At 35.8% G+C, this 26,185-nt stretch overlaps 3 protein-coding genes across 5 annotated transcripts in view; 2 read left to right on the forward strand and 1 right to left on the reverse strand.

The window, feature by feature from the left end:
- COG5 (component of oligomeric golgi complex 5) overlaps window positions 1–796 on the reverse strand; it is a 429,771-nt gene extending 428,975 nt beyond the window's left edge. The window contains exon 1 of the mRNA XM_077164569.1: window positions 258–796. Within this exon, the coding sequence (XP_077020684.1) occupies window positions 258–402 (145 nt within the window). The 5' untranslated portion in view covers window positions 403–796. The remainder of the gene's footprint in view (window positions 1–257) is intronic.
- On the forward strand, window positions 138–19,436 carry DUS4L (dihydrouridine synthase 4 like). Its single transcript, XM_077164959.1, is given in 7 exon segments — window positions 138–4,675; window positions 4,678–4,753; window positions 12,698–12,819; window positions 15,090–15,207; window positions 16,296–16,418; window positions 16,929–17,155; window positions 17,877–19,436. Coding segments are annotated over 7 exon segments (996 nt in total). The 5' UTR covers window positions 138–4,593; the 3' UTR covers window positions 18,125–19,436.
- Window positions 19,437–20,296: 860 nt separating this feature from the next.
- The window catches only part of BCAP29 (B cell receptor associated protein 29), a 120,539-nt gene continuing 114,650 nt past the window's right edge, over window positions 20,297–26,185 (forward strand). Inside the window, exons 1-3 of one of the 3 annotated variants that reach the window (XM_077165150.1) lie at window positions 20,297–20,403; window positions 20,880–20,988; window positions 24,280–24,380. In XM_077165150.1, coding sequence (XP_077021265.1) covers window positions 20,897–20,988; window positions 24,280–24,380 — 193 coding nt within the window. In that variant the 5' untranslated portion in view covers window positions 20,297–20,403; window positions 20,880–20,896. Of the gene's footprint in view, window positions 20,505–20,602; window positions 20,784–20,879; window positions 20,989–24,279; window positions 24,381–26,185 lie in introns of those variants that run through there. The other 2 variants (XM_077165232.1, XM_077165069.1) reach the window with 2 other exon arrangements.

Raw genomic sequence — 26,185 nt, forward strand, 5'->3', positions numbered from 1 at the left:
GGAGGAACGAGTTGAAATGAGGAGCAGCCAGAAACGAAGTGTCCCCAAGACACCCGGAAAAGAAACGGGGCAGCGACCGCTGGAGAAACTGGTAGACTAAGCCAGTACCCGGACGCCAGGGGGCCGGGCTGAGGGGAGTGGTCATGTCGACACTGCAAAACTTTCAGAAAAGCTAGGAGTTGAGTCCGCCACCCTAGCCCAGTTGCGTAGCAAGACATCCCCCAGCACCACGACCCGGTCAGACCCCACTTCCTTACCGTCCTGCAGAAGCTCACGGAATGTCGCTGCAGCCGCTCCGGAGGTCGGAGCCCCAAGATCAGATGCGACGAAACAGCCGTCGCCACCTTCCATGTTGGCAGGTGCTGCGTTGATGGCGTCAGCTGCGGTGCCCGCCCGACCCATGTGATGACGCAGAATCCCAGCGCCGCGAGCTCAGCCCAGTCCGCGTTTCTTCGACAGCCTAACGAAGCGATTTGGCGGTCAAGGCCAAAGGATCAGGGCTGGAGACGCGTGCGAACTGTTAGAAGCTAGCACCGAGGTCCAGACGGAGCCGGGCCGGGTCGAGCCCATCGGGAAACCGAGGCCTCTGGGAGCAGAGGCCAGAGCTCCGAACCCGGGAGACTGGCGTCGTTTCCTCAACCGAGAAGAAGGTGGCTGCCGCGCTTATTTCTAAAGCAAGTATTAAACCTAAGAAAACTGGGGCCTCGCGGCTGAAGACAGGAGAGGAGAGTGGAGGTTTCTGGAATCGTGGCTTGCCTTCCATGCTCACAGCAGGCGGAGTTAGTTGCTTCCCAGCTTCATCTGTCACACGCTTTGGCTCAAAATCCTGGGATAGAAGAGGGCGGGAAAAGCTTGGAAAGGAAAATTGCTAGGGATGGATAGTAGGGAGACCCGAGAAGTTGGATGAAGAAGGAAGATTGAACCAGGATAAGACAAATAGGAGGATTCATTGTCTCTCCTCTCCTTTCCATGAGACCTTGACCTTATGCTTTTTCTATCTTCTGTTTCAGCCATGTACTGTGGGTCACTCCATACTTTTTCTTAGTTAACAGATATATCTATATATCAGCTCTAACAGTATTGAAGTTGTAAAATCAATGTAGTTCCCATTATATCTTATTTACTGATAGATCTACATTCTTGACTAATATTCTAGAATTAGCAGCTCAAACACGTATGCACGAGGGTCATAAGCATTTCCATCTAAAAAAAAAGGAGCTAAAATATAACTTTACCTTTTTGTTTAGTGGGTTTGTGCCCAGTGAACCAGATTTTTCCCAGTTCTAGTGCTACATGCAGTCTCTAGATTCTGGTAACAGAATAATAGCCCTTACTCTGTGTCAGGCACCCTTCTAGGTACATTATAAATCTGAACGCATTCAATACTCATAACAACCCAAAGAGGGGAGTAAGTCTTGTGCTGTTACCAGTACACTATGCTAGCTCTTGACTTTATCTCAGAGATTTTTCTGTAATATAATTTATTTAATCGCAATCATGAAGTGATTGTTCTGAATGGAGGTCCACACGAATTGCCAAGGACAGTGTGCCCACACTCAAGTTAGGTTTTCATTGTGATCCCGAATACACTAAACTAATTTTTTTTAAATACTTGAATATTGATGTATAGCTTCATCTTTGAATTATGTATTGTTTCTCTTCTCTTGGCTTTTACAGTAGAAGGCTTTAGAAGAGTTGCATGAAATCCACTCATTCCGTAAAGAATTTTGAGCCCCTACTATACATACCCAAAGAAGTTTATAGACATAAGATTCCATTCTATTCTAAAAGAACTAATAGTCAGATGGGCTAGACAGCATTTTAAGTAAAGAATTGTACCAGGCATTATGGGTGTATGGATTTATTTGTTCCAGGGGCTCCTAACTTGGCTGCATATTGAAATTGCCTGGGGAGTTTTAAAAAAAAAATACTGTTGCCTGGGTCCTAAAGTTTAATTATTCTGAAGTACGGCTCAGACAACACGACTCTTAAATGTTTCCAGGTCATTCTAATATGAAACTATGATTGAAAGTTACTGATTTATTCATTCAGCAAATGTTTATTGAGGGAGGCCCTCTTTGTTCCATGTACTGTGACTTCAAAAATGAATAAAAGTAAAATTGTTCTTGGCAAAGTCATTAATGATTTAATTGCCATTGGATATATAGTCATTACCTTAGTTTTTCTATGATGTTTAATATTCTAATCCTGTCCTTGTTTGGTAATACTATCTCCTCTCCTGCTTTTTGAATATTATTCATCACCTTCATTCTTCCCAGTTCCTGAGTCCATCTTTTCTAGTCTCCTTTTCCTCTGTCTTTTCCTTAAATGTTTCTGTCGAGGCTTTGAATAGATATGACATCCCTAACTAAGTACTTTGTCCATGTTTTAATTTCAACTCAACGTAAAGGATAAAGACTAACAATCTAAATCTCCAGCTCCTTCTAAGCACCATATCTCTATAACCACTTATAAAGTATCATGACCTGGATATCTGATAAGCATCTCAAATGCAGTATATCCATATGAGAACTCACATGTCCCTGCCAAAACCTATTCCTTCTCTGGGCTGTCTGTCTCATCGATTGGCATCCCCATCCAGCCAGTTTCGCAAACCAAATGTATTCAAGTCATCCTGGATTTCTCTCTTACTACATAACATGCATTGTCACCAAGTGAGTTCCACCTTTTAAATATCTTGCCAGTTTTGGATTTCTAAATAACTCCTAAATGTGTTCCTTCTCTCTAGCCTCACTCCTAGACTCCCAGGTCAGACACTGATTATCCATGGCCTGCCTGGTCTACTATGATGACCTCCTTAGTGAGATATTATCACCAGCCTACCCCCCTCCAATTAAATATGTCAGAATCAGAAATCTAATCATGCCATGTTCCTGCTTAAAATTTTTCAAAAGTTCTTCGCCCACAACAGTGATATGTCACAGTGATAAGGAAGTAGTCAAAATTACATACAGCCTGTAAAAACAATTCTTGCATGCCCATGAAAGTATGTCACATATACACGTATTCATGTTGCATGCATATGTAAAAATCACCCACAAAGGAGAAAAAATTTTTAACAATTTAGATTTTATAGTATAAAATCTGAAAAATTTTAACATGGTATATAAAGCCATTACTATCTAGTCCTCCTATCCCCTGTAGTCTACTTGGCAACTCATTCAACACGGAACTACTTATAGTTCACCAAAAACATCATGCATTCTCACATCTCTGGCTTTATATGTACTGTTCTCTATAACTGGACACTCCTCCATCTTCCATGTAGTCTCAACTCAAGCTTACCTTCTTCTTCTGTTGATGATTTCTGTCACTTCCCTTGACAGTTCCATAACACCTATGCATAGGTATACATATAATTACATACATGTTAATTATATATCTTTCCACAATGCTTAAATGCAGCGTGTGTGTGTATATAAATACACAAACACACATATATTCAATATTAGACTGTTTTTAAGGGCACAGTAAATGTTTTGATCTGTATTCCCAACATATATCAAATGCAATATCTGTTGAATAAATAAATGATTGAATGAATAAAAGCATATCTATGCCCTCAAAAACTCAAGGGGAGTCAACTATGTCATCACTAAAAAAAATAATAACAAATGCAGAGAAGACCATAACAGAGGCATTTCTAGGATATTGTGCGTAAGTAAGAGGAAGATCTGCTATATCTGGATTCAGGGAAGACAATGGGAAGCATCGAGGTGAGAGATTATGAGTATAAAGCCTGTGGGGCGATGAAGATGTGCTCAAGATTTAGCTAAAGGAACCACTAGGAGAAGCACCTGTGGGAGATGGAGACGTCTCTAAGTCAAACACCAGGTTTTTGACTTGAGTGAGTAGGGGTAGATGGTGACAGCATTAACCAAGGTATGAAATAAAAGAGAGAGAAAACGTTTGACCCATGAAGAAGAAACTACTTTTCTGCTCCTTGTTACTTTCCCTTTCATAGGCAGCTTTCATCCTTCAATCATGAATTTGCATTCTTTTTTTGTATTGGTATTAAATCAGTGCTGGATAGTGAACAGTAAAACTGAAAGATAAACTTCTATCAATAGAAATTGAAATTCATGTATTATATTCATGTTATGCCAATATCTTGTGGATTAGCCAAGTAAAAAAATTATATTTTGAAAAAAAATTACATTTTGAACAATTAGATCTTTCTAAATTTCATCAATAACTCTTCCTATGTTACTGAAGCCAAAACTTAGATTATGGAAAACAACCAACACTATGAAATGATAGGATTTTCATATAACAATTATAATACACTTCTGCGCTATCTAATCTCAGAAATTATTACTTCAGTAAGTATAAATTTGAAACTCAATGTTCAACATTAACAAGCGTAATTTATGCAGAATATAAACATCATAATTTCACGCTGTGCTAAACTATCAGTGACCTATAAATAGGACAGAATTCTTTAGAATTCTATTTGTTACTTTAAAAAGAAGCTAAAAAAATTTCTGAGTCCACGAGCCTGATGAAAAGTATATGTTCTTGGCAAGCAAAATTGTTAGAATGACATGAATTTGGTGGAAGAATGTTTTCTCTATGCAAACTGATGGTCTTTTTCAGATTTGTTTCAAATCTGAATTTATGAAGAGTTACTGCATAAAATCTACAATATGTCAAGAAAGAAAAAAGATCCATTAGAAATGTTTCATTCTGGGCAACTGGTAAAAGTCTGTGCTCCAATGGTTCGATATTCAAAGTAAGTATCATAAATGGTTAATGAACTAAGATTTAATTTCCTCTTTAGACTCTGACTTTTTAAAAGTACTGTAAGACTACCCTGCCATGTAGGATCTTCAAACCCTAACTTTGAATTATGTTCTAGGCTTGAGTCCTGGTACTGCCACTTGCCTGGTATGTGCATGACCGTGAGTACGACAGTTAACTTCTTCAGACTTCACTTCTTTTTAACCTGTAAAGCTGGTGGTGATTACAACTCCATCTATAAGGATATTTGTGGATAATAAGTGATAATAAACCATCATGTATGTTTGTATGAACATAAATCTTCCTTTCTGCTGAGCCATCTAATAATTGCATATTAAGATTTTTAAAGAAACTGCCAAACTTTTCCAGGGTGGCCGTTACTATATTACATTCCCACCAACAATTTATGGTGATCAAGTTTCTCCTCATCTTCACCAACATTTGGTATTGTCGCTGTTTTTCATTTTAGCCATTCTTATAGGTGTATAGTGATATTTATTGTAATTTTCATTTGCATTTCCTTAATAGCCAGTGATGTTTAATATCTTTTCTTGTGCTTATTTGCCATCTCTATCATCAGTGAAATATCTCTAATGTCTTCTCCCATGTTCTAGTTGATTGTTCACATTTTCACTCTTGAGTTCTGAGAGTTCTTTATATATTCTAGATACTAGTCAGATGTTTAGTTTTCAGGTATTTTGCTCCCAGTTTTTAGTTTTTCATCCTCTTAACAGGGTCTTTCACGGGATAAATTTTTTCCAGTTTATCTTTTTTTTTCCCTTTTTTTTGGTTTGTGTTTCTGATGTCAAATCTTAGAAATCATTGTGTAGCCTAGATTTTGAAGACTTTTTTCTCTGTTTTATTTCTTCTGGCTTTATGTTTTATATTTAAGTTCTATTCCATTTAATTTTGTACAAGATGTGAGACTAAGTTTGAGGTTTTTTTTTTTTTTGCATATTGATCCCAATTGCTCATGCACCATTTGTTGATTAAGCTATATTTCCCCCATTGAACCACTTTCTCATCTATGTCAAAAAAATCAGTTGACCCTGACACTGCTTGTATGGGTTTTTTCTGGATTCTCTATTCTGTTCCATGGATCTATATGTCTATCCACCAATATCAAACAGTCTTGGTGACTGTAGGTGTATAAGTCTTAATAGCAGTTTACTGATTTCCTCCTACTTTATTCTTTTACAAATTTGTTTTGCTATTCTAAATCCTTTACCTTTATATACATTTAGAATAACCTTATCTATATTTACAAAAAGATAAAATTGCTGAAATTTTAATAGGAATTGCATTAAACCTGTACATAATTTAGATAGAATTGACTTCAGTATATCAATTTAGGGAGAATTGACTTCCTACTATGTTGAGTCCAATCCATGAACATTGTTTGTCTATCCATTTATGTAGGTCTCTTGATTTATGTCATCAGTGTTTTGCAATTTTTAGCATAAAAGTTTTATATGTGTTTTGTTAGAATTACACTCAGTATTTCTCTTGTTTAAATTTTTAAAATGGTATTTTAGTTTTAATTTCAGTATCCACATGTATATTGCTAGTCTATGGAAACACAGTTTATATTTGTATGTTGATTTTATATCCTGCAACTTGCTGAATTCACTTACTAGTTCTAGGAGTTTCTTGGTAGATTCCTTGGGATTTTGACATGCGCACGAGTTTTATTTCTTCCTTTCAATTGTCTGCCTTTTATTTCTTTTTCTTGCCTTTTTCCACTGACCAGAACTTCCAGCACTGTGTTTTTACACCCACCTCCAAGCCTTTCTCTCCTTTCTTTTCAGTCTGCAGAACTCCCTTTAGTATTTCTTATTCCTAATCTTAGGGGGAAAGTGCCCGGTCTTTCTTCATTTAGTATGTTAATTGTAGGGATCTTTTGCATGCTTTTTATCAAGTTGAAGTTCTCTATTTCTATTTTTTCTGAAAGTTTTTATCATAAATTTTGTCAAATGTTTTTTCTGCATCAATTAATATGAGTACATGATTTTTATTGTGCAGTCTGATATGGTGAATTACATTGATTGATTTTTGAATAGTGAACCTGCCTTGCATCCTTGGAATAACCCCCACTTTCTCATCATGCATAATTCTTTTTATATTTTACTAAGTTCTTTTTGCCAATATTCCCCCTATGATTTTTTCATCTATATTTGTGAGGGATATTGGTCTGTTCTGCATTTGTCTCTTAGATCTAGCTCATTTATCATATTATTCAAGTTCTCTGTTTCCTTATGATCCTCTGTCCAGATATTCTATCTATTGATAAGAGTACTGTATTGATGTCTACAACTATTATTGTTGAAACATCTTTTTCTTCCTTAAGTGTTGCCAGTGTTTGCTTTATGTGTTTTTGGGCCCTTGTTAGGTGCATCAATATTTCTAATTGTTATTTCTTCTTGGTGGCTTGCCCTTTTTATTAATATATAATGTCCTTCTTTGTCTCTTATAATGTTTTTGAATTTAAAGTCTATTTTGTCCAATGTTAGTGTCGCTACCCCAGCTCTATTTTGGTTACTGATTGCAAGGAATATCTTTTTCAGCCTTTCACTTTCAACCTATTTGTATTTTCGGGTTTAAGATGAGTCTCTTGTACACAGCACATATGGATCATACTTTTGTATCCATCTATATGCTTTTTTGTCTTTTGATTGGTAAGTTTAATCCATTCACATTACTGTAAGGACAGTACTTACTTTAACCATTTATCCTTTGGCTTTTATATGTCATATCTTGTTTTTGTCTCTTTACTCTTTTAATTACCCTTGCTGGTAATCTTCATTTTTATACCCTCCTCCAAGCTTCTCTCTCCTTTCTTTTCAGCTTGCAGAACTCCCTTTAGTATTTCCTGTAGGGTAGGTCTCTTGTTGATAAACTCTCTTAGCCTCTGTCTGTCTGAATATTTTAGACTGTCCCTCATTTTTGAAGCACCATTTTGCCAGAATAGAATTCTCTCTTTCAGTGTCTTAAATATATCGTATCACTGCCTTCCTGCCTCTGTGGTTTCTGATGAGAAATTTCCGCTTAGTTTTATTGAGCATTACTTGAATGTGGTGAATCATTTTTCCCTTGTGTGGTAGTTAGATTCAGGTGTCAGCTTGGCTAGGTGAAGGTGCCTAGTTCTGTTGCTGAGGACATGAGCCAATAGACATGAACCTCACCTTTTGCTCATTACATCTGCAGTCAGCTAGGAGGTGTACCTGCTGTAATAAATGATGTTTGAGTTAATTGGCTGGTGCTTAAATGAGAGCGCTCAGCGTAGCACAGCCCAAGCAGCTCAGCCCCCACAGCTCAGCTCAGGCCTTTGGAGGTGCAGAAAGAAATCACCCCAGGGAAAGTTGTTGGAACCCAGAGGCCTGGAGAGAAGGCCAGCAGAGATCACCCTGTGCCTTCCCACGTAAGAAAACACCTCAGTTGAAAGTTAGCTGCCTTTCCTCTGAAGAATTAACGAAATAAATCCCCTTTTATTAAAAGCTAGTCTGTCTTTAGTGTGTTGCATTCCGGCAGGTAGCAAATTAGAACACCTTGCTGAATTTCAGAATTCTATCTTTGGCCTTTGACAGTCTGATTAGTATGTGTCTTGATGTAGGTCTACTCAGATTTATTCTATTTGGAGTATTTTCTACCACTTGGATATGTATATTCATGTCTTTCCTAAGAATTAGGGAGTTTTGTGCTCTTATTTCCTCAAATATTCTTTCAGCCCCTTTTCCCTCTTTCTGCTGGGATACCCTTTATGCATGTGTTTTTGTGTGCTTTGTGTTGTCATTCAATTCCCTGGTGCCCTGCTCAATTATTTCCATTTTTTTCTTTTTTTTTTTTGTTTGATTTTAGATGTCCTGTCCTTTAAGTTGGTGAATCTTTCCTCTTCCATTTTAAATCTTCTGTTGTTGGTTGGCCTCTAACATACTTTTAATCTTATCTGTTGTGCCTTGCATTGCCATAAGTTCTGTTATTTTTGGTTTGCATGCTTTCAAAGTCTTCTTTATGCTCACACAATGTCTTAATATCCTTTATTTCTTTAGCCATATTTTCCTTTATCTCCTTCAATTGATTTATTAGATTTGTTTGAAGTCTTTGATTAATTATTCCAAATGCTGTGTCTCCTTTGACTTTTTAATTTGTTCCTGGATTGTGCCATGTCTTCCTATTTCTTAGTGTGACTTGTAATGTTTTACTAATGTTGGGTATCTATTTATCTTGATGAGATTATTCTGAAGGTTGGCTTCTCTCTTAGCTAGGATTTTGTTGTTGATTGGGTTTGTGTTATGGTTCTTCTTTGACACTTGATTCATCTGTATTTCCCAGCCAAAACAGTGTCAGGGATCCCAATAGAGTGTAGACAGTTCCAAAATGCCCTGGGGAGAGATGCAGAAAAGATGCCAGAAAGCTTTTTATTCAGCTGCACTTTCCTGGCCTGCCAAGCAGGTGGCACTCATTGCCTGAAGCCTCTTTAAAAACTCCCCAAAGGTGCTTGCTCCGCCTCCCCAGTAGATGGTGATCTTTGGCAACCTGTTCCTGCAGCCCTAAGAAGGCAGTGTATTTTTAGCTCTCTGGCAGCTCTACCTCTTACCCAGGTAGAAAAAAATGGCACTGCAATGCCTGCCAGAGTGGCTGAAGCCATGGGACCCAACAGTCTAAATTTACCAGCCAATAGCTGGATCAGTACTGGACTATGTCCCTCTCTGTTCTTAGGGAGGTGGCCTTCTACAGCCTGACCAGTCCACAATAGCCCACCAGGCAGGGACTGACCAATCCAAAGCTGCTTGCGTCAGGTGTAGAGGGTGGGCACCAGAAACTACAGCCTAGTGAGTTACAGTTTTTCACAGCAGGTTTTTCAGTCTCTTGAGCCTGCTTTTCTTTGAATGCTTGGTAATACTCCCCTGGTCTCCAGAGCTCCAGAACAGTTGTTTTGGACAGTTTCTGCCTGTTCACTCAAACTGTTTTTGAAAGAACAGTGAGCCCTGCAACTTTTAGGTCCACCATCTTCCCCCTCTGGTCAATAATTTTTTTAGTATATCGCAGTATTGCTTTTTTACTTGTTGCTGTACATATTACATGAAATTATATATATATATATATATATATATATATATATATATATATAATTTATCACTCTCTACCTGTGTTGTCATTTTACTAGTTTGAGTAAACTGTACCTCCCTTTATATCTCTTAACTGCCCCTGTATATAATTGTCTTAAGTGTTTCATCTATGTACATTTAGAACCATATCAGACAGTGTTAGTATTTTCATTTTAACCATAAAACATAATTTAGAAAACCAAAGAGTAGAAGGAGAGTCTATTATACTGACCCATATATTTGTTTACCTTATTGTTTTTTCTTTCCTGGTTTTCCAGGGTTCTTTATGTTATTTCCTTTAGCCATCCTTTGTGTTTTGTTTTGTTTTTCACAAACACTCCTCTGTCCTTCCTCTCTCCCTCCTCTCTCTAATGCTCCCCAACCTCTAATCTTTCTATCTGTACAGATTTGCTACTTGTAATCATCTTTTACATGTGATATCGTACAATTTTTGTTATGTGCCTTGCTTATTTCACTGAGCATAGTGTTTTTAAAGTTTTTCCATGTTGCAGCATGTCTCATAACTTTATTCTTTTTTATGGACAAATAATAATCCATTGTGTGTATGTACCACATTTTGTTTATTAGTTCTTTTGTAGATGGACACTTGGGTTGTTTCTACCTTTTGACTATTGTAAATAATGCTGCTGTAAATATTGGTACACAAGTATCTTTTTTTTTTTACTGTCTTTGGGTTTATACCTAAAAGTAGAATTCCCAGGTCATATTATAATTCTGTATTTAACTATTTGAAGAACTGCCATATTGCTTTCCATGATGGCCGTACCATTTTACATTCCTATCAACAATGTACTAGAGTTCCAATTTCTCCACATCCTTTCCAACATTTATTTTCCATTTCTTTAGGAATAGCCATCCTTGTGGGTGTGACATCATATCACATTGTAGTTTTGGTGTGCATTTCCCTAATTGCTAATGCTATTGAGCTTCTTATCATGTATTTATTGGTCATTTGTATATCTTCTCCAGAGAAATGTCTGTTCAGGTCTTTTCTTTAGCCATTCTTTTCAGATAGAACTACTGGCAACAAATTCTCATATTTCTTTCATTGATAATGCTTTGATTTTCCCTTCATTCTTGTAGAATATTTTCACTGGATATTGGATTCTGGGTTGACAGTTCTTTTCTTTCAGCACATGGGAAATACTGTTCTTCTGTCCTGCATGGTTTCTGATGAGAAACCCACTATTGTTCTAATTGTTTTTCTCCTGTAAGTAAAGTGTCATTTTTCTCTGACTGCTTTCAAAGATTTTCCTTTATCTTTAGTTTTCAGATATTTAATTATGATGTTTCTTAGCAAAAGGATTTCTTTGGGTTTATCCTGTTTGTGATTTGCTCACCTTCTGGAATCTGTATGTCTGTGCTTTTTGCCAGATATGGGAAGTTTTCACCCATTATTTCTTCTAGTACCTTTCAGCTCCCCATTCTTTTTCTTCGCCTTCCAAAACTGTTCTTACATCTTTTTATTATAGTCCAGTAGGTCTCTGAGGGTCTGTTTAATTTTTTTCTTCAATCTGTATTCTCTGTTGTTCAACTTGGGTAATTTCTTTTGTTCCACTTTTCAGTTCACAGATTCTCTTTTCTGTCCCTCCATTCTGCTAGAGCCCATCCGCTAAACTTTTATTTTGGTTAATGTTTTTGTCAGCTTTAACATTTCCATTTGATTCTTCTTTTTATCTTGTCTCTTTGCTGACACTTCCTATTTCTTTACTGAAGCTCTCCATTCTTTTATCTGTTTCACACATTTTCATAATTGCTCATTGAACAATTTTTATCATGGCTACTTTTTTAAAATCCTTGTCACATAATTCTAGCATCTTTATTATCTCATTGTCATCATCTATTGATTGTCTTTTTTCATTCCATTTGAGATCTTCCCAATTCTTGGTATGGCAAGTGATTTTCATATTTTATATTATGTTGAGAGTTCTTATTTAAACCCTCCATTTTAGCTGGCTTTTTCTGACACTGCTGCAGGAGGGAAGGAGGGCGGGAAGCACTGCCTCATTACTGCCAGGTGGGGATAGAAGTACAGATTCCCAGCTTGGCCTCCATTGACACCTCAGTAGGATTTCTTATTACTGCCAGGCAGAGGTAGACATGGCTTCATTACCACTGTGCAACAATAAGTCCTTACATTCCACTAGGCCTCTCCTGGCACCCCCCTAGCACAAGTGAGAGAGGGACCTTTTTACTACCAGATAGGGATGGAAGTCCAGGCTCCCTGTATGGTCTCTAGTGACAACACAGAGGGGACCTTGTTACCAGCCAGCAAGGGCCTACTTAGCCTTTTTGACACAGTTGAGGGTTACAGTCTCATGAGAGTAGAAATATAGGCTCCACAGTTGGCCTTTACTGGGGGAGTGGTGGAGTCAGGGTCACAGTTTTTTCTGTGAGGTGAGTCATTATCTTCTGAAAATTTTTTTTTCTTGTTAGGCTGCCCCCTTTCTGTTTTCTTTGTTTGTTTGTTTGGTTAGAGCAGGCTTTTTATTAGGGCTGTTTGTTTCTGCACCCATCACTCATTTGATGTTTCCATGTTGCTGGCCTCTTCATCTCCAAGTCTAGGATATTTGAAACATAAAGAAAATTCAGAGACCTCTCCAGCTTTCAGTTTTCTTATATTTGTTTTATATATAATATCCATAGAGGATTTTAGTTATTCGTAGCAGGAGGAATAGGGAAAAGTCTACCCAATCTTTCCAGAGATGAAACTCTCTCCTAATAAATATTTAATAACTAAAATAAACTCGGAAGTATATAGCATAAGGATGTTTTCTAAATGGCTAATTAAAACTTTTATATGCTCACAGGTTGGCTTTTAGAACACTAGTAAGAAAATACAGTTGTGATCTGTGTTATACACCAATGATAGTTGCTGCTGATTTTGTCAAATCTATAAAAGCCAGAGACAGTGAATTCACCACAAACCAAGGTATGTGAAATCCATAGTTCACTAGTTTTGTAAAATTTAAAAAACCAAACAAACAAATGAAAAAAAAAAAAAACTTAACCGTCTCATCTAATCAGACACAACACAGTTCATGGGTTTTATTTAAAATTTTTTGGTTTATGAGTTTCACTCCAGATACAAAGTCATTTGCTTTGCTTTTCAAAATAGAAGTGACTCCTGTAATCAATGATTTTACTAAGTGCCTGTTTTACTAAGCGAATTATCAGTGATGTACCCAAATGTAATGTCAGTCTTTCTTGAGGCCCCCTCCCTCTCTCACCTGGACTATTAAGATAGATTCCTATCTCACTGTCCCCCTTCCTAGTTATCCCTCAAACAGCTGAAAGTGACCTTTCTAAAATGTAAATTTGATCAGATCTCTTCCCTGCTTGGAACTTTCTTAGACTTAAAGCAGTGGTTCTCAAAGTCCAATCCCAGACCAGCAACATCAATATTATCATTAGAAATGGAAATTTTCAGTCTCCACCTAGACCTACTGAATAAAAAATCCCATGTTTTGACAAGTGCTCTAGGTGATTCTGATACTAGTTCAAGGTTGAGAACCACTGGCCTAAAGAATAAAATTTCACCATCTGAGGATAATGTATAAAGTCCTTCATGATTTAGCCTCTGAACACCTCTTCTGTAATCTTATCTCCTGTCACTTCTCACCCACTTTATTCCTCAAAAATAATAAATTATATTTAGGTCTCTGAACATGCCCTGTTGTGTCACACATCCCTCCTACAATAGTTTCCCAGTCAACCCTATCCCCCAGCTCTCTGGCAAACTATAGCTCTGTGCTTCTTAATCCAGGCCTGATTCTCCTATTCAACCACCACTCATACACTGCCTCTCAAGTACAGACTCTTGATTATGCACGTAATCATACTATATTATAATTTCCTCTTTTTCTGCCTGTCTCTCCCACTAGAATATGGGCTTCTTAGGGTTGGAGCTATTTCTTGTTAGTTTTTATCTTCAGCATCTAGCAAAGTCTTGAAGATATATTAGAGCAATAAATGGTTATTAAATTGAAATTCTATAACTTTCCTGAGCTACAAAGTATAAAAGCACCCTACATCCTCATCAAGGAAAATCAAATTTTCCTCTCCTTTCATAATTGCGTAAATCAGTGGATTGCCATAGATCCCATATCTACATAATGCCTAGAAATTTGCATTTTGGCAGAAGACCCAGTAATTCTCATATGGGTTGTCCTCAGAAATACTGTAAGAAACACTAAAATGCATATATGCAAAGTTTATAACACTAACCAAAGATCTATTATTTAAAATCTAAGATAGCTCTTATACATTTGCCTGTATTAAAATTTAAAACTTTTATATGTTACAAAAAAATCACAAATATACTCAAACAAAAACTGGAGAAAAAATATAACACATGATAGCTAGGGAACGCTAATTTCTTTATTTTGTTTATTTTAAAATTATAGTAAAAATAAAGGAAACAGCCATAGAAAAATTGCTCTTGGAAGAACTAAAAAGAGAGCACACAAATAAAAAATATACAAATGTTGGATATACAATGAAGGATAGGCTGTAAGGAAACAACTTTTCATCCATATTGGTGAAGGTCTATATTGGGAGACCTTTTGGGAGATAATTTTGTAATATTTATCAAAATATTAAGTGCCTATATCTAACAGTTACACACTATTAGGAAGTTATCCTATGAATATACTCGCAATACTTGTATTGTTTGCAAGAGCCATAAATGAAAAATTCAAGAAGTTCCTATCCATACTATTTTATGTATACTATACATAGAGTGAAATACTAGCCACTAAAAAGAATAAACTAGGTCTGAATAGCTCACACAGATATATCAAGTGGCAGGAAATAAAAGTAGTAAGCATAGCAATGTATATAGAAGGTTCCCATTTGTTTAAGTTTTACAGGTACATACAAAAAATTGTTCTGAAAGGATAAAAATAAGCTAAATTTCACCTTTGGTGAAAATTTGAGTGTGTCTACAGGATGTGGGAAGGAGACTTTTACCCCGTTTTTTACTGTTTGAATTTTTGCTAAATTTACTAAATTGCTTTTAATTTAAAACTGTATAAAGTTATTTTAAAGCTGTCTTATTTGAATAGGTGCTTCTTAGACTTAAAAATAGTTAATATTATTTTATCCTGTACAAACGTTAGAATTGGGTATAATTTGTGCTTGTGTGTATAAATGTGGTTTGTTTTTCTGTGAATTTTAATGATGAGCTGTTTGTTTTATCAGGTGATTGCCCTTTGATTGTTCAATTTGCTGCTAATGATGCAAGACTTTTATCTGATGCTGCCTGTATAGTTTGCCCTTATGCAAATGGAATAGACATTAACTGTGGTTGCCCTCAGAGGTAAAGCTCAAAGTCAGAAGATTTTTTTAAAAGATTAGAAAAAAAATCTTTGTGAACATGGTAAAATATATTTCTAGTTTTCCAAAAATTAGAAAGGGAGGAAGATAGAGTTTACGCTCCGTAAATTTAAATAAGAAGTAACAAAAAAGTATAAGAAAAGTTTATTTGGGATAGTAACTACAAAGATCTTTTCTGATGGCTGAATCAGTGTGTAGACCCTTGACAAGTGCTTCTTCTCACCTGACCTTTAGAATTTGCATATGAGAATCTGTTTTGACCCACGTAGGTAGTTATGTATGAATCAAATATTTATAGCAATCCCTAAAATGTAATTTTACTGCTGGGTCAGATATTCATTCCTGCACTAAAATCTGTGATTCTTTGATTTGGGAGCTAGCTACATGTTTTCTCCTTATTAATTTCCCTTATGAAAATAACATTTTATAATCACTTTTCTTTCTATACCACAATTATATGGTTGGGTTTCAGTAACTGCATGTTCATAGTATGTACTTAATATGACAATAATATCCCCCTCTCACTGGCATGTGGCACTATACTAAATTATCTATCAATAATTTAAATTGTTTTTAAAAAATAAAATCAAGATTTTATACAAAGCATAATCCTAATCAGATTAGACATATTTGTTTACTCATTAGGAGAATTTAATAAGCTGTTTAGTGGTATTGGAATGCAGTAAGCCAAAAATGACTTTCTACTGTTGAGAGTAATAAAACCTCGTTATGTACAATACATGTCAAATTTGGGATTAAGTAAATCTGATGTAATTGCATTTAATTACAAATACCTAAATCAATTTTGGATGAATGAATTTAATTTTAATTTTCTCACTTACTAATGAAAACTGTTTCCCCTAAGTACTTTTGACCTGGGAACATGTTTTCCTAATCTCATGTTAATCTGACCCATTTAGAAGTGATCCATCTATCAAGTTTTAAAGTGTTTCTATTCCAGATCTCTGGATAGAAAGATAGCAGCACTTACATGGCAGCACTTCTGTTTAGATTTTTATCATCTCTTCCAGCTATTTACAATTCATATTTTGTTCTTTTTGCTTTATAAAGGTGGGCAATGGCAGAAGGTTATGGGGCTTGTTTAATAAATAAGCCAGAGCTTGTTCGAGATATGGTGAAACAAGTAAAAAATCAAGTGGAAAACCCTGGGTTTTCAGTATCTATTAAAATAAGGTAAAATAAAATATGTTACTGTATTAACAAGATAGTCCATTACTTAGGAAATAATATTCTTTTGGCGCAGAGAGAGTCTGTCCTAAACAAATTGGTAGCTGATTTATGGAAACATTGAAACGAGACATTTAATAAATGACTAGGTAGCCAGAATTTTAATTTATAATCCAGCACTTCCTCTTTGTGTTTCTTTATAAAAAGTAAACATCACTTTATTATTAAAAACTTTCCCTCCAAAAAAATCCTCAACTTTTTCCATATACTATTTAATCAAGACTAAGAGACAATCCTGATTATTTGTCATCTTAATGTTGCCGGTGGTGAAGTAGCTAAAGTCTTAAGTGGGAAGTAATCCCCAAATGAAACTATTGATAAAGTGACATGAAGTGAAAATATAATATGACAGAGCTAACTAAATAATGTATTGCATGAAATATTTTAATTAGTTTATACATTTTAACCTTAAGATTTGTGTGCTGTGAACAAACAGATGTGATTTTGGAATTATAGAATCCACGATGACCTTACAAGAACGGTGGATCTTTGTCGAAAGGTTGAAGCAACAGGAGTTTCTTGGATTACAGTCCATGGAAGAACTGTTGAAGAAAGACATCAGCCAGTCCACTATGATGCCATTAAAATAATTAAGGAAAATATGTCTATACCTGTAATTGCTAATGGTGACATCAAAAGCTTAAGAGAAGCAGAAAATGTGTGGCAAATTACTAGGACAGATGGTAAGAAATAAGTAGTTTTTTATTTTTTTAATTAGCAAAAAAAAGTGAGGGTAGGGAGTAATGTTAATGTTAAGGGATTTTCATTATTATTCTTTAACACTGAGCATATTTTCCCACTGATTTAAGCTGAGAGACTTATTAAAATGCCATTAATTCTTGTACTTAAAAAAATAGATTATTTTAAATGGGTAAAATGAATTCAGTTGCTTTTCTCCCACCATCATATTCAGTGACTAACTATCTCATAGATAGCATAGTTAGTAAAATAGAGCACCAGGAACAGAAATGAGTTAATAAGCTCAAGAAGTGGTCATAGGAACCTCGACTTTTATGCAGTTTCATTATCCCCTTAAAGTTTTTGCAAACCAAGCCTTATAATAGCTATTCCTAGATGGAAGAATGCAGATAAACCTAGCAAACCCAATTTATGACCATCTGGATTTATACTAAAGAAAAAATAAGGACTAATTGTTTAATGTGGAAGACTTTTTTGTTAAAAAAGAATTCACAGGAAAAATTCTTTTAAGTATATTTGAACTCTCTTAGTTTACAAAAAATAGCGAAATAAATTGTTTTATAATTATTTAAACAGACTGAAAATAAAGATATTGTGAAACTGTAATGTTATATTTTTAATATCCTCAGTTCATTACATTGACTTTGACCCTATAGCCATGGATTTTTAATGAACAGTAAATGTGATATGTGCTTTAATTTGTAGGTGTGATGGTTGCAAGAGGACTCTTGGCAAACCCAGCCATGTTTGCTGGATATGAGGAAACCCCTCTGAAATGTATCTGGGACTGGGTTGACATTGCTCTTGAACTTGGAACACCTTATATGTGTTTCCATCAACATTTAATGTACATGATGGAAAAGATAACTTCAAGGCAGGAAAAAAGAGTGTTTAACGCTTTGTCAAGCACATCAGCAGTTTTAGATTACCTTACAGACCATTATGGCATTTGACGGGGCTCTCTAAATTATTGTAATATATACTGTATTTTATCCTGCAATGAAAGCACACAAGCTTACATCTTGGTTTTTACTTTAAATCAGTGGCTCTCAAACTTCAGTATTAAAACAGTTCCCTGGAGAGCATTTTAAAAATCATTCCTAGATGCTACCCTCATTTGGTTGATCCATGAAATCTACAACTTTAAAGAAGACCGCAGGTGATTGAAACATCTTGGGCATATTGGGTCCAAACACTGACAAACACTGCTCTGAATCCTGTTATGGACTGGAGAAAAAAAAGTGAGAATTGCTTCATTTTTTTACCCTAAAAGGATCATATTTTTTACATTTTTAAATAAAACTTTCATACTAAGAAAGTATTACTCATAGTTCTATAAAATAAGGAGAAGTGTGTTTTTGATTAAAATAAGTACAAAGAAGTGGCAGGACAAATGCCAATATCATAAAATGAAAAGGAACATGAGAGTCTACGTAAAATTGCATCCTGGACATATTAAAAATTCAAACTGGAAAATCAAATTAATGTTTCCTAATTGATCGTATTTGTTTCAAATGTAACTGAACATAATGATGATTTCTATCATTTAAAACTAAGATACCACGAAGCTCTTTAAATGACATTAAATTTGGAACGTTTCAAACCTTCCAGAAGGCGTGAGAGTTTGATAATGTACCCGTATCTGAAATGCTAAAATTAACTGCAATCCCTTGCATCTGAAGTATAAAAAATTTGGTTGCTAATAGGGAGATAAGTATAAGTCTTGAAATAGTATTTCCTCAAGAATAGTAACCAGGTTTTTTTTTTTTAATTTGAAAATTTAATTTTCATACTCTGTTTCAGTGATGTTATTTTTATGCCTCTCAGCAACTGATAATTTTAGTTTTAAAGTTCCATGATTTAGGAATGTTAATTGTGTTATTGGTGAATGTCTCATCACAGGATTATGTATCTCGTGTGGAAATAAACAATTCCATGATGAAGATATTTGTGTATATTAATAATATGAAAAATGTTATTGGAAGATAATTAACTAAAAATGCTTAATTAAAGAGTTTTGGATATATTAAATGATCAATTTTATCATAAGCTCTGTCCTGCCATATTGGCACATTGATAGTGTTTTCAGTTTTCAATGTATTTTTAAACATAACTGGCTTTTCATTTGATATGAATGTATATAAAGAAATAGGAAGCTATAGTCAAAGCTTAGTCATTTTTATGTTTATAAATTAACTCTGAAATTAATTAGAGAACAGCAGTACCATTAGAAATAGAACCAATTTTGAACATTTTTATTAAAAAGAATTCCTTATGGTTACTTTATGTTCAAAGTCTTTTCTTCTTTCTTATACGTTATCAAATATACTTGTGATAAAATGAGAAAAAGCATCAATTTAAATGTTTTATATTCTCTATTTTAATTATCTATGTTCAACATTTGTTTAATGTTCCCAAATAATTATACTCTACTGAAGCATAGTACTTTTGATCTGAATTCCTTATATGTTGTCAATATTGGGGGGAAAAAATCTTTAATAATTTGAGTGTATTCGCTCGATTTGAAAGCCTGGAAAATAGCAATTGAAAGAATATATCCATACCCTACATTGCCTTTCCTCCGGTCCCCAAACATTACCCTAAGGTTCAGTGGCCTCTTGACAGTCTATGGACAAGAACCGAAAGGCTTACGAAAGAGTATGTGTAGTGACAGTCCACGTTCTCCTACATTCTCCAAACAAAATTCGCCAAACTTGGCCCTTCCATTTATAGATAGCTTAACTCTGCAGAGGCAATAAACGGTTCCCACCACAAAAATGCCTCTAACTGGAAAGGAGTGCGTTTAAACATGTTCACTGGATTTACACCGTATCTTATCCTCCGACCAGCATTCCTTTCCCCTGGATTCCTTGAGGCTGATCAAGAGAACGTTAACGCACCCAAACCACACTTCATGTAAAGCGTGCACTTCAGAAGAGGTTGTTCTTAAGTGCCCAAGTATGGGGTTGAAAAGTCTGAGTCATCCTCTGACTACACCAGCAATTAAAAAACAATTGCCAGTAAACCTAGTCGCGCCTCCTGCGACCACAGTCAGAACGGGCACCGTAAGCCCGAGTTGGGGGCAGGTGTGGTGGGGTGAGCACCCTCCCCGCCTTCCCCACTCCTCTCACCCCCTCTCCGCACCCCACCCCACCCCCGCGCCGCGGCGTCTGACGTCCCTCGCGTCGGCGTCCGCGGAGCATCGCGGAGAGCCAGGCCCGCCGCAAGAGGGGTAAGAGAGGTCGAGACCCTCCGAGGTGGCGCGGAGCTCTGGGCCGCGGAGAACCAGCCCCCGTGCCCCTCCCCACCACCAAATCGGGCCCTGTTCGCCGGGTAACCGCAGGGAGCTGGCCGTACCCCCTGGCGCCTGCGTCGAGGCCCCGCGGGGCTCTGGGAGCCGAAGGGACCCTAACCGCGGGGCGTTAGAGGAGGGAAGCGTTAGGCTCCCCGCGCCGCGAGGCTGGTCGAAAGGAAATTCTTGGTCCCTGCTGGCGTTCTGGCGGGGGGGCTCTGCTCTTCGAGGAGACGCTGCCTTCCGGCCCACCCTCTACCGTTTCCCTTCCCTCCCAGGAATAATGCCTGGCCCTTCTGGTTAGGGGAAGAACAGTCCTGGTAAACCCCCGGAACTGAAACATTGCGCCCCAAGTGTCTTTTTAACCCGGTTTTCTTTGAAAGCCAGCAAAGTAAAAGAAGTGTCTCTCTGTTTAGGTGTGAAGAGAAAAAAAATGACGCTCCAGTGGGTGGCAGTTGCAACCTTTCTTTATGCTGAAATAGGACTCATTTTAATCTTCTGTCTACCTTTTATTCCTCCTCGGAGGTAGGATACCTTCAGATCGTTACGATTACAAATATTTGATTAGCTCCTTTAAAAGACTGCTTAGTGTGATACGGAAGAAGTTTACTTATGCTTTAAAAAGTTTGTCAGCTGATATGAAAGGTACTCTTTAGAAATAAACTAATTAGTAAACAAATTAGATAATATATAGCAATATCAAAATATCACATGTAAAACTTATGTATAGAAATGAATTAACTTTTTCTTCCCTCCTTTTAAGGAGTAAAACTGTCTAGTTTCTTTGGTTCTCTTGATTACGGATGTATGAAGCAATGGTATATATATTTTTTTAATTTTTAATTTTGAAATAATTGCAAACTCACCAAACAGTTGCAAAATTAATGCAATAGTTATACTTTTAACACCTCTTTGGTCATCAGGCTTCACCTTTGTTTTATTGCCTAAATGGGAGGAATGAACTAAACATAAATGGATAAGTTAAATTTACGGGGCAGCATGGTTGTGAAAAGGTTTCATTGGTGATAATGAAGTGGCAACATAGAAACGTAAGCCAAATGAATGCTTTTTAGTTTGGGGATCATGTAACCAAAAAAATGTTTTCATTAATGTTTAATGATAATTTTACTACTTTTTATATATACAGTAATATATACTGAAATATATTAAAAATATCAAAAAAGTTAGTTATTAGTTCCCTAGTAAAAGACCTTTTAAGAAGATGTTTTAAGTAAAAAATATTTTCATCCAAGCATGGACTCATTTTACCCTTACAGTAATTCATTTATTAGCAGTTCAGTTTTAGATCCAGAAACTTGATAGTAAAAGTGATGAAATTTACATGGAATGAAAATGTTGCAAGACATTTCTACATAGTCAAGGCATAAAAAAAAATGAGATCCTAGAGATAACTCCACAAAGCATAGTAAAATCATGGGACAGGAAGAGACATAAAGTTTTACCTTGACTCAAGTTCCAGGTTTTCTTCCACAATTCTTAACTTGCTTTTAGCTACTTAGAGTTCTACTCATTTCTGTCCTTGACTATCAGCTATACCATCACTTTCTTCTTCCTTACCAAAGAAAGGAATTAAATCACAGCGGGGGAAGGGGCCTTGGAGATTATTGTATAATAATAATCATTTTATAGATTATATTACTGAGACCCAGAGAGGGGAAGTGGCCTAATTAAGGTCACTTACCTGGTCAGTGGCAGATTCTAGACAAGAATCTAGGACTTCTGAATCCCATTCTGTGCTTTTGTTTCAGTCCTTTGATTACACCTTGTTTTGCTTTTTGTTAATGTTCACAATAAATCCTATATTCAAGAAAAGGAAAGCTGAAACATATAAACATCTGACTTATAAATAAGGCTTCAGAATTTGAAAAAAAATATTTTTGATTGGTCATTTCTTCTTTAAAGAGACCCATAAATTATGGTTCGACCTTTTTCCCTACTAAATATGATATTTTACCTATTCTGGTCAAGTAACTATAGTGTGTATATGTATACCTGATGTATAAATATATCCTCATGTACAAATATACTTAAGAAAATATTTATGCACATACATCCATATTTAGAAAATGTCCTTACTCTCCGCCACATCTTTTATATTTTTTATATGTATATCATGATTATCTTCAAAGAAAGATATTTTAATTAGTCTCTGTTTTCTTACATAGCCCAGTGGTTAGAGGCACATGCTCTGGAGTCAGACTGATGGATTTATATCCCATCTCTGCAGGATACTAACTGGGTGAACCTGGGGAAAGTTACTAACCCTCTTTGTGCCAGAAAATGCTAGTATCTTCCTCATATGGAGATGTAAGGATTATATGAGCTAAACTGTGTAAAAGCACCTAGAATGGTAGTATAGAAAGGACTTAATATAGCTGCTATTGGCTTTTCATTGAATTGAGGTTTTTAGTTTTGTTTTGTTTTTGTATGGTGGAGGTCACATTTCATTCTTTTCCCATGTGAGTATCCCATTATTGCAGCACCATTTTTGAATTTTTGTTTGTTTGGTCTTTGTTTGGTTTTTTGGGAAGTACATGGTCCTGGGCTCTAACTGGGTCTCCCACATGGCAGGCAAGAATTCTACCACTGAACTACCCTTGCACCTCCTGAATTGAGTTTTATATAAACTTTTAGTTGTTCCCTGTAGAAGTTCTCTTTTGTGATAGCTTTTATATTGGCCCTTGAAGAAATGAGTGAATTTGTACTTTGACCAAGACCAAGGAACGTATTTCCATTTATGTTCTTTTGCTAAAAATAGAAAATTTTTGTAATGTTAAGTTTGAATAGTGTCCTAAATAAAATGCTCAGAATTGGAACTGTAAAGACAAAAGCCACCACTTCAGCTGTATCATACTCCCTTTCCCCACCTTCAAAGTATCACTTAGAGACGTTTTCAAAACTTATTTGCTAATACTTCGTCATAATCTTTCAATTTTTTTAAGAGTTGTAAGTGTTTAGGTGTTTTTCAGTACTTATTACCTTTATATGTTTTCTTTGAACTCAGTCAATGTGTTATTCATTGTGCAAAGTCTGTACTTTTCCAATCGTGTGATCAATTATATATAATTCTTTGCCATTTAAAACCCATGCTTTCTTATGTCTGTGCCTCCATATACTCTTCAAGCCATCTAGACTATTTCCTCATCTCATTTCCTCTGTGCTCAAATCCTATCTTGGTGGTAATTGCATGGGCAAATACATACCTTAAAATTCATCAAGCTATATATTTGAGCTTTTTATACTTTATATATATAAAATACCTCAATAATTTATTTTAATCTCTGGTATCAAAAGTACAGAACTTTATTACCTGGGGTAGATGTTGAAAGTGTACCATGTAAAAATAAATAGTGCAGAGTTGGACCCCTATCCCTGCAATGTTGCTGTTAGACCATAGATCTTTTGTTATTTCTGAGTTGTTAATATTATGATTATGGAAAAACTATAAAGTGATAGCTTCTATCAATAATATAATATTATAATATAAGAACTCCTTTTTATACTTTTGATTCTGCATATTTGCTTTATTTTTTTTCCATATTTACTTTAAAATATTTTCATGTTGATAGTTTAAGCCGTCAGACACAAGGTATCACATATCAGTTATTATTACACGAAAGAGTTGTTCTATATTTCATGAGACATTCTTGTCTTATCAGGGAATTGATAAATTTTTAAATTTCTGTAATTCTTTTCACTCACTCTACAATTACAATGTGTTCATTCAGTGTTTAGAAAGTATTATATAGCCTTCATTTAGTTTTTTACACCTAACTTAATTATATTGCTTTATAGATGGCAGAAGATTTTTTCCTTTCATGTCTGGGGTAAAATTGCAACTTTTTGGAACAAGGCTTTCCTTACTATTATAGTCTTACTGATTGTTCTGTTTCTAGGTAAGTACTCAATCCCTCCTTTAAATAAGCATAGCTCTATGTTTGTTTAATGAACTCATGGTTTGTAATTGTTGACTTTATATAGTATATTGATAATATATAGAAAAAATATTGATACATTGATTATATTAATAGATATTCCTATTAATAGATACCACTGTTCTACATATACAAACTGAATTTCACCACAGTGCAGAGGTTCTTAACCTCTTTTGCTCATGTACCTCTTTCTTAAATATCTAATGAAAGCTATAGACCCTCCTCAGGAAAAAAAAATATATATATGCACACAGAATGACTAGGATAATCACAATGAAGCCCATCTATGAAGCACAGGTTAAAGACTATTCATGTGAAGTGCAGGAGCTTTACAGGCTGGCAGATATGTATTTACCCCTCTAAACCTTGGTTTTTCCATCTCAAAATATGGTGATAATACCTACTTCAATGAGTGGTTTTAAGGTTTAAATGCAATAATGGATTAAAGTACAAAGCCTAGTTCTCAGAGTTACTGCTTATTAGTTCTCTTGGTGACCAATTAATTATATAATCCTCTGTTAACTCTGGTGTGCTAGGCACGCCGGGGCTTAGCTGTTACAGAAGCACACGGAGGAATAGAATCATTAAGCCCTTAGGGAGGAATCTTAGCTGCAGTAGGTAAATCTTTATTGGATGTCGATTTAAAAAAAAACACCAAAACAGCAGCAACACATTTGGGGACTACTGGAAAAATTTTAATGTGGACTGGTTAATAGGTAATATTATGGAGTTATTCTTAACTATCTCTAGTTATTCTTAACCATCTTAACTATTCTTAATTATCTCTAAATAACAGCATTGTTATTTAGCAGGGGTTAGCAACCTACCACCCAGAGGCCAATTAATAACCCTTTAATGGGTTCTAAGTGTTCAAGTGAAAAGGAGAGTCACATGTCTCTCACTTTAAATCAGAAGCTAGAAATAATTAAGCTTAGTGAGGAAGGCATGTCAAAAACTGGCATAGGCTGAAAGCAGGGCCTTTTGTGCCACACAGTCAAGTTGAATGCAAAGGAAAAGTTCTTAAAGAAAGTTGAAAGATATTTCAGTAAAACCACAAATGATAGGAAAGCAAAACAACCTTTTTGCTGATATGGGGAAAGTTGTAATGGTCTGGATAGACAAAACAACCTGCCACAAACCTGCAACATTCTCTTAAAACAAAGACTAATTCAAAGCAAGACTCTAACTCTCTTCAATTCTTTGAAGACTAAGAGAGTTGAGGAAGCTGCAGAAGAAAAATTTGAAGCTAGCATAGATTGGTTCATGAGGTTTAAGGAAAGAAGTCATTTCCATAACTTAAAAATGCAAGGTGCAGGGTGCAGGGGTAGTTCAGTGATAGAATTCTCGCCTGCCATGCAAGAGACCTCGATTTGACTCCCGGTCCGTGCACTTCCCAAAACACAAACAAGCAAGCAAAACAAGCAAAGAAATCAACAAATGATGCTGCAAGAATGAGATACTTATATGGAAAAATAATGAAATATGACCCCACCATACAACATACAAAAAAACGAAAATGCAAGGTGAAGCAGTACATGCTGATGTAGAAATTGCAGCAAATTATGCAAAGGATACAGCTATCATTGATGAAGGTGGCTACATTAAACAACAGATTTGTAGATGAAACAGCCTCATGTTGGAAGAAGATACCATGTAGGACTTTCATAGCTAGAAAACAGAAGTCAGGACCTGGCTTTGCAGTGTCAAAAGACAGGCTTACTACTCTTGCTTAGGGCTAATGCAGCTGGTGACTTTAAGTTGTAAAC

Source organism: Tamandua tetradactyla, chromosome 1 (assembly GCF_023851605.1).
Source record: "Tamandua tetradactyla isolate mTamTet1 chromosome 1, mTamTet1.pri, whole genome shotgun sequence".
NCBI classification, from domain to species: Eukaryota; Metazoa; Chordata; class Mammalia; order Pilosa; family Myrmecophagidae; genus Tamandua; species Tamandua tetradactyla.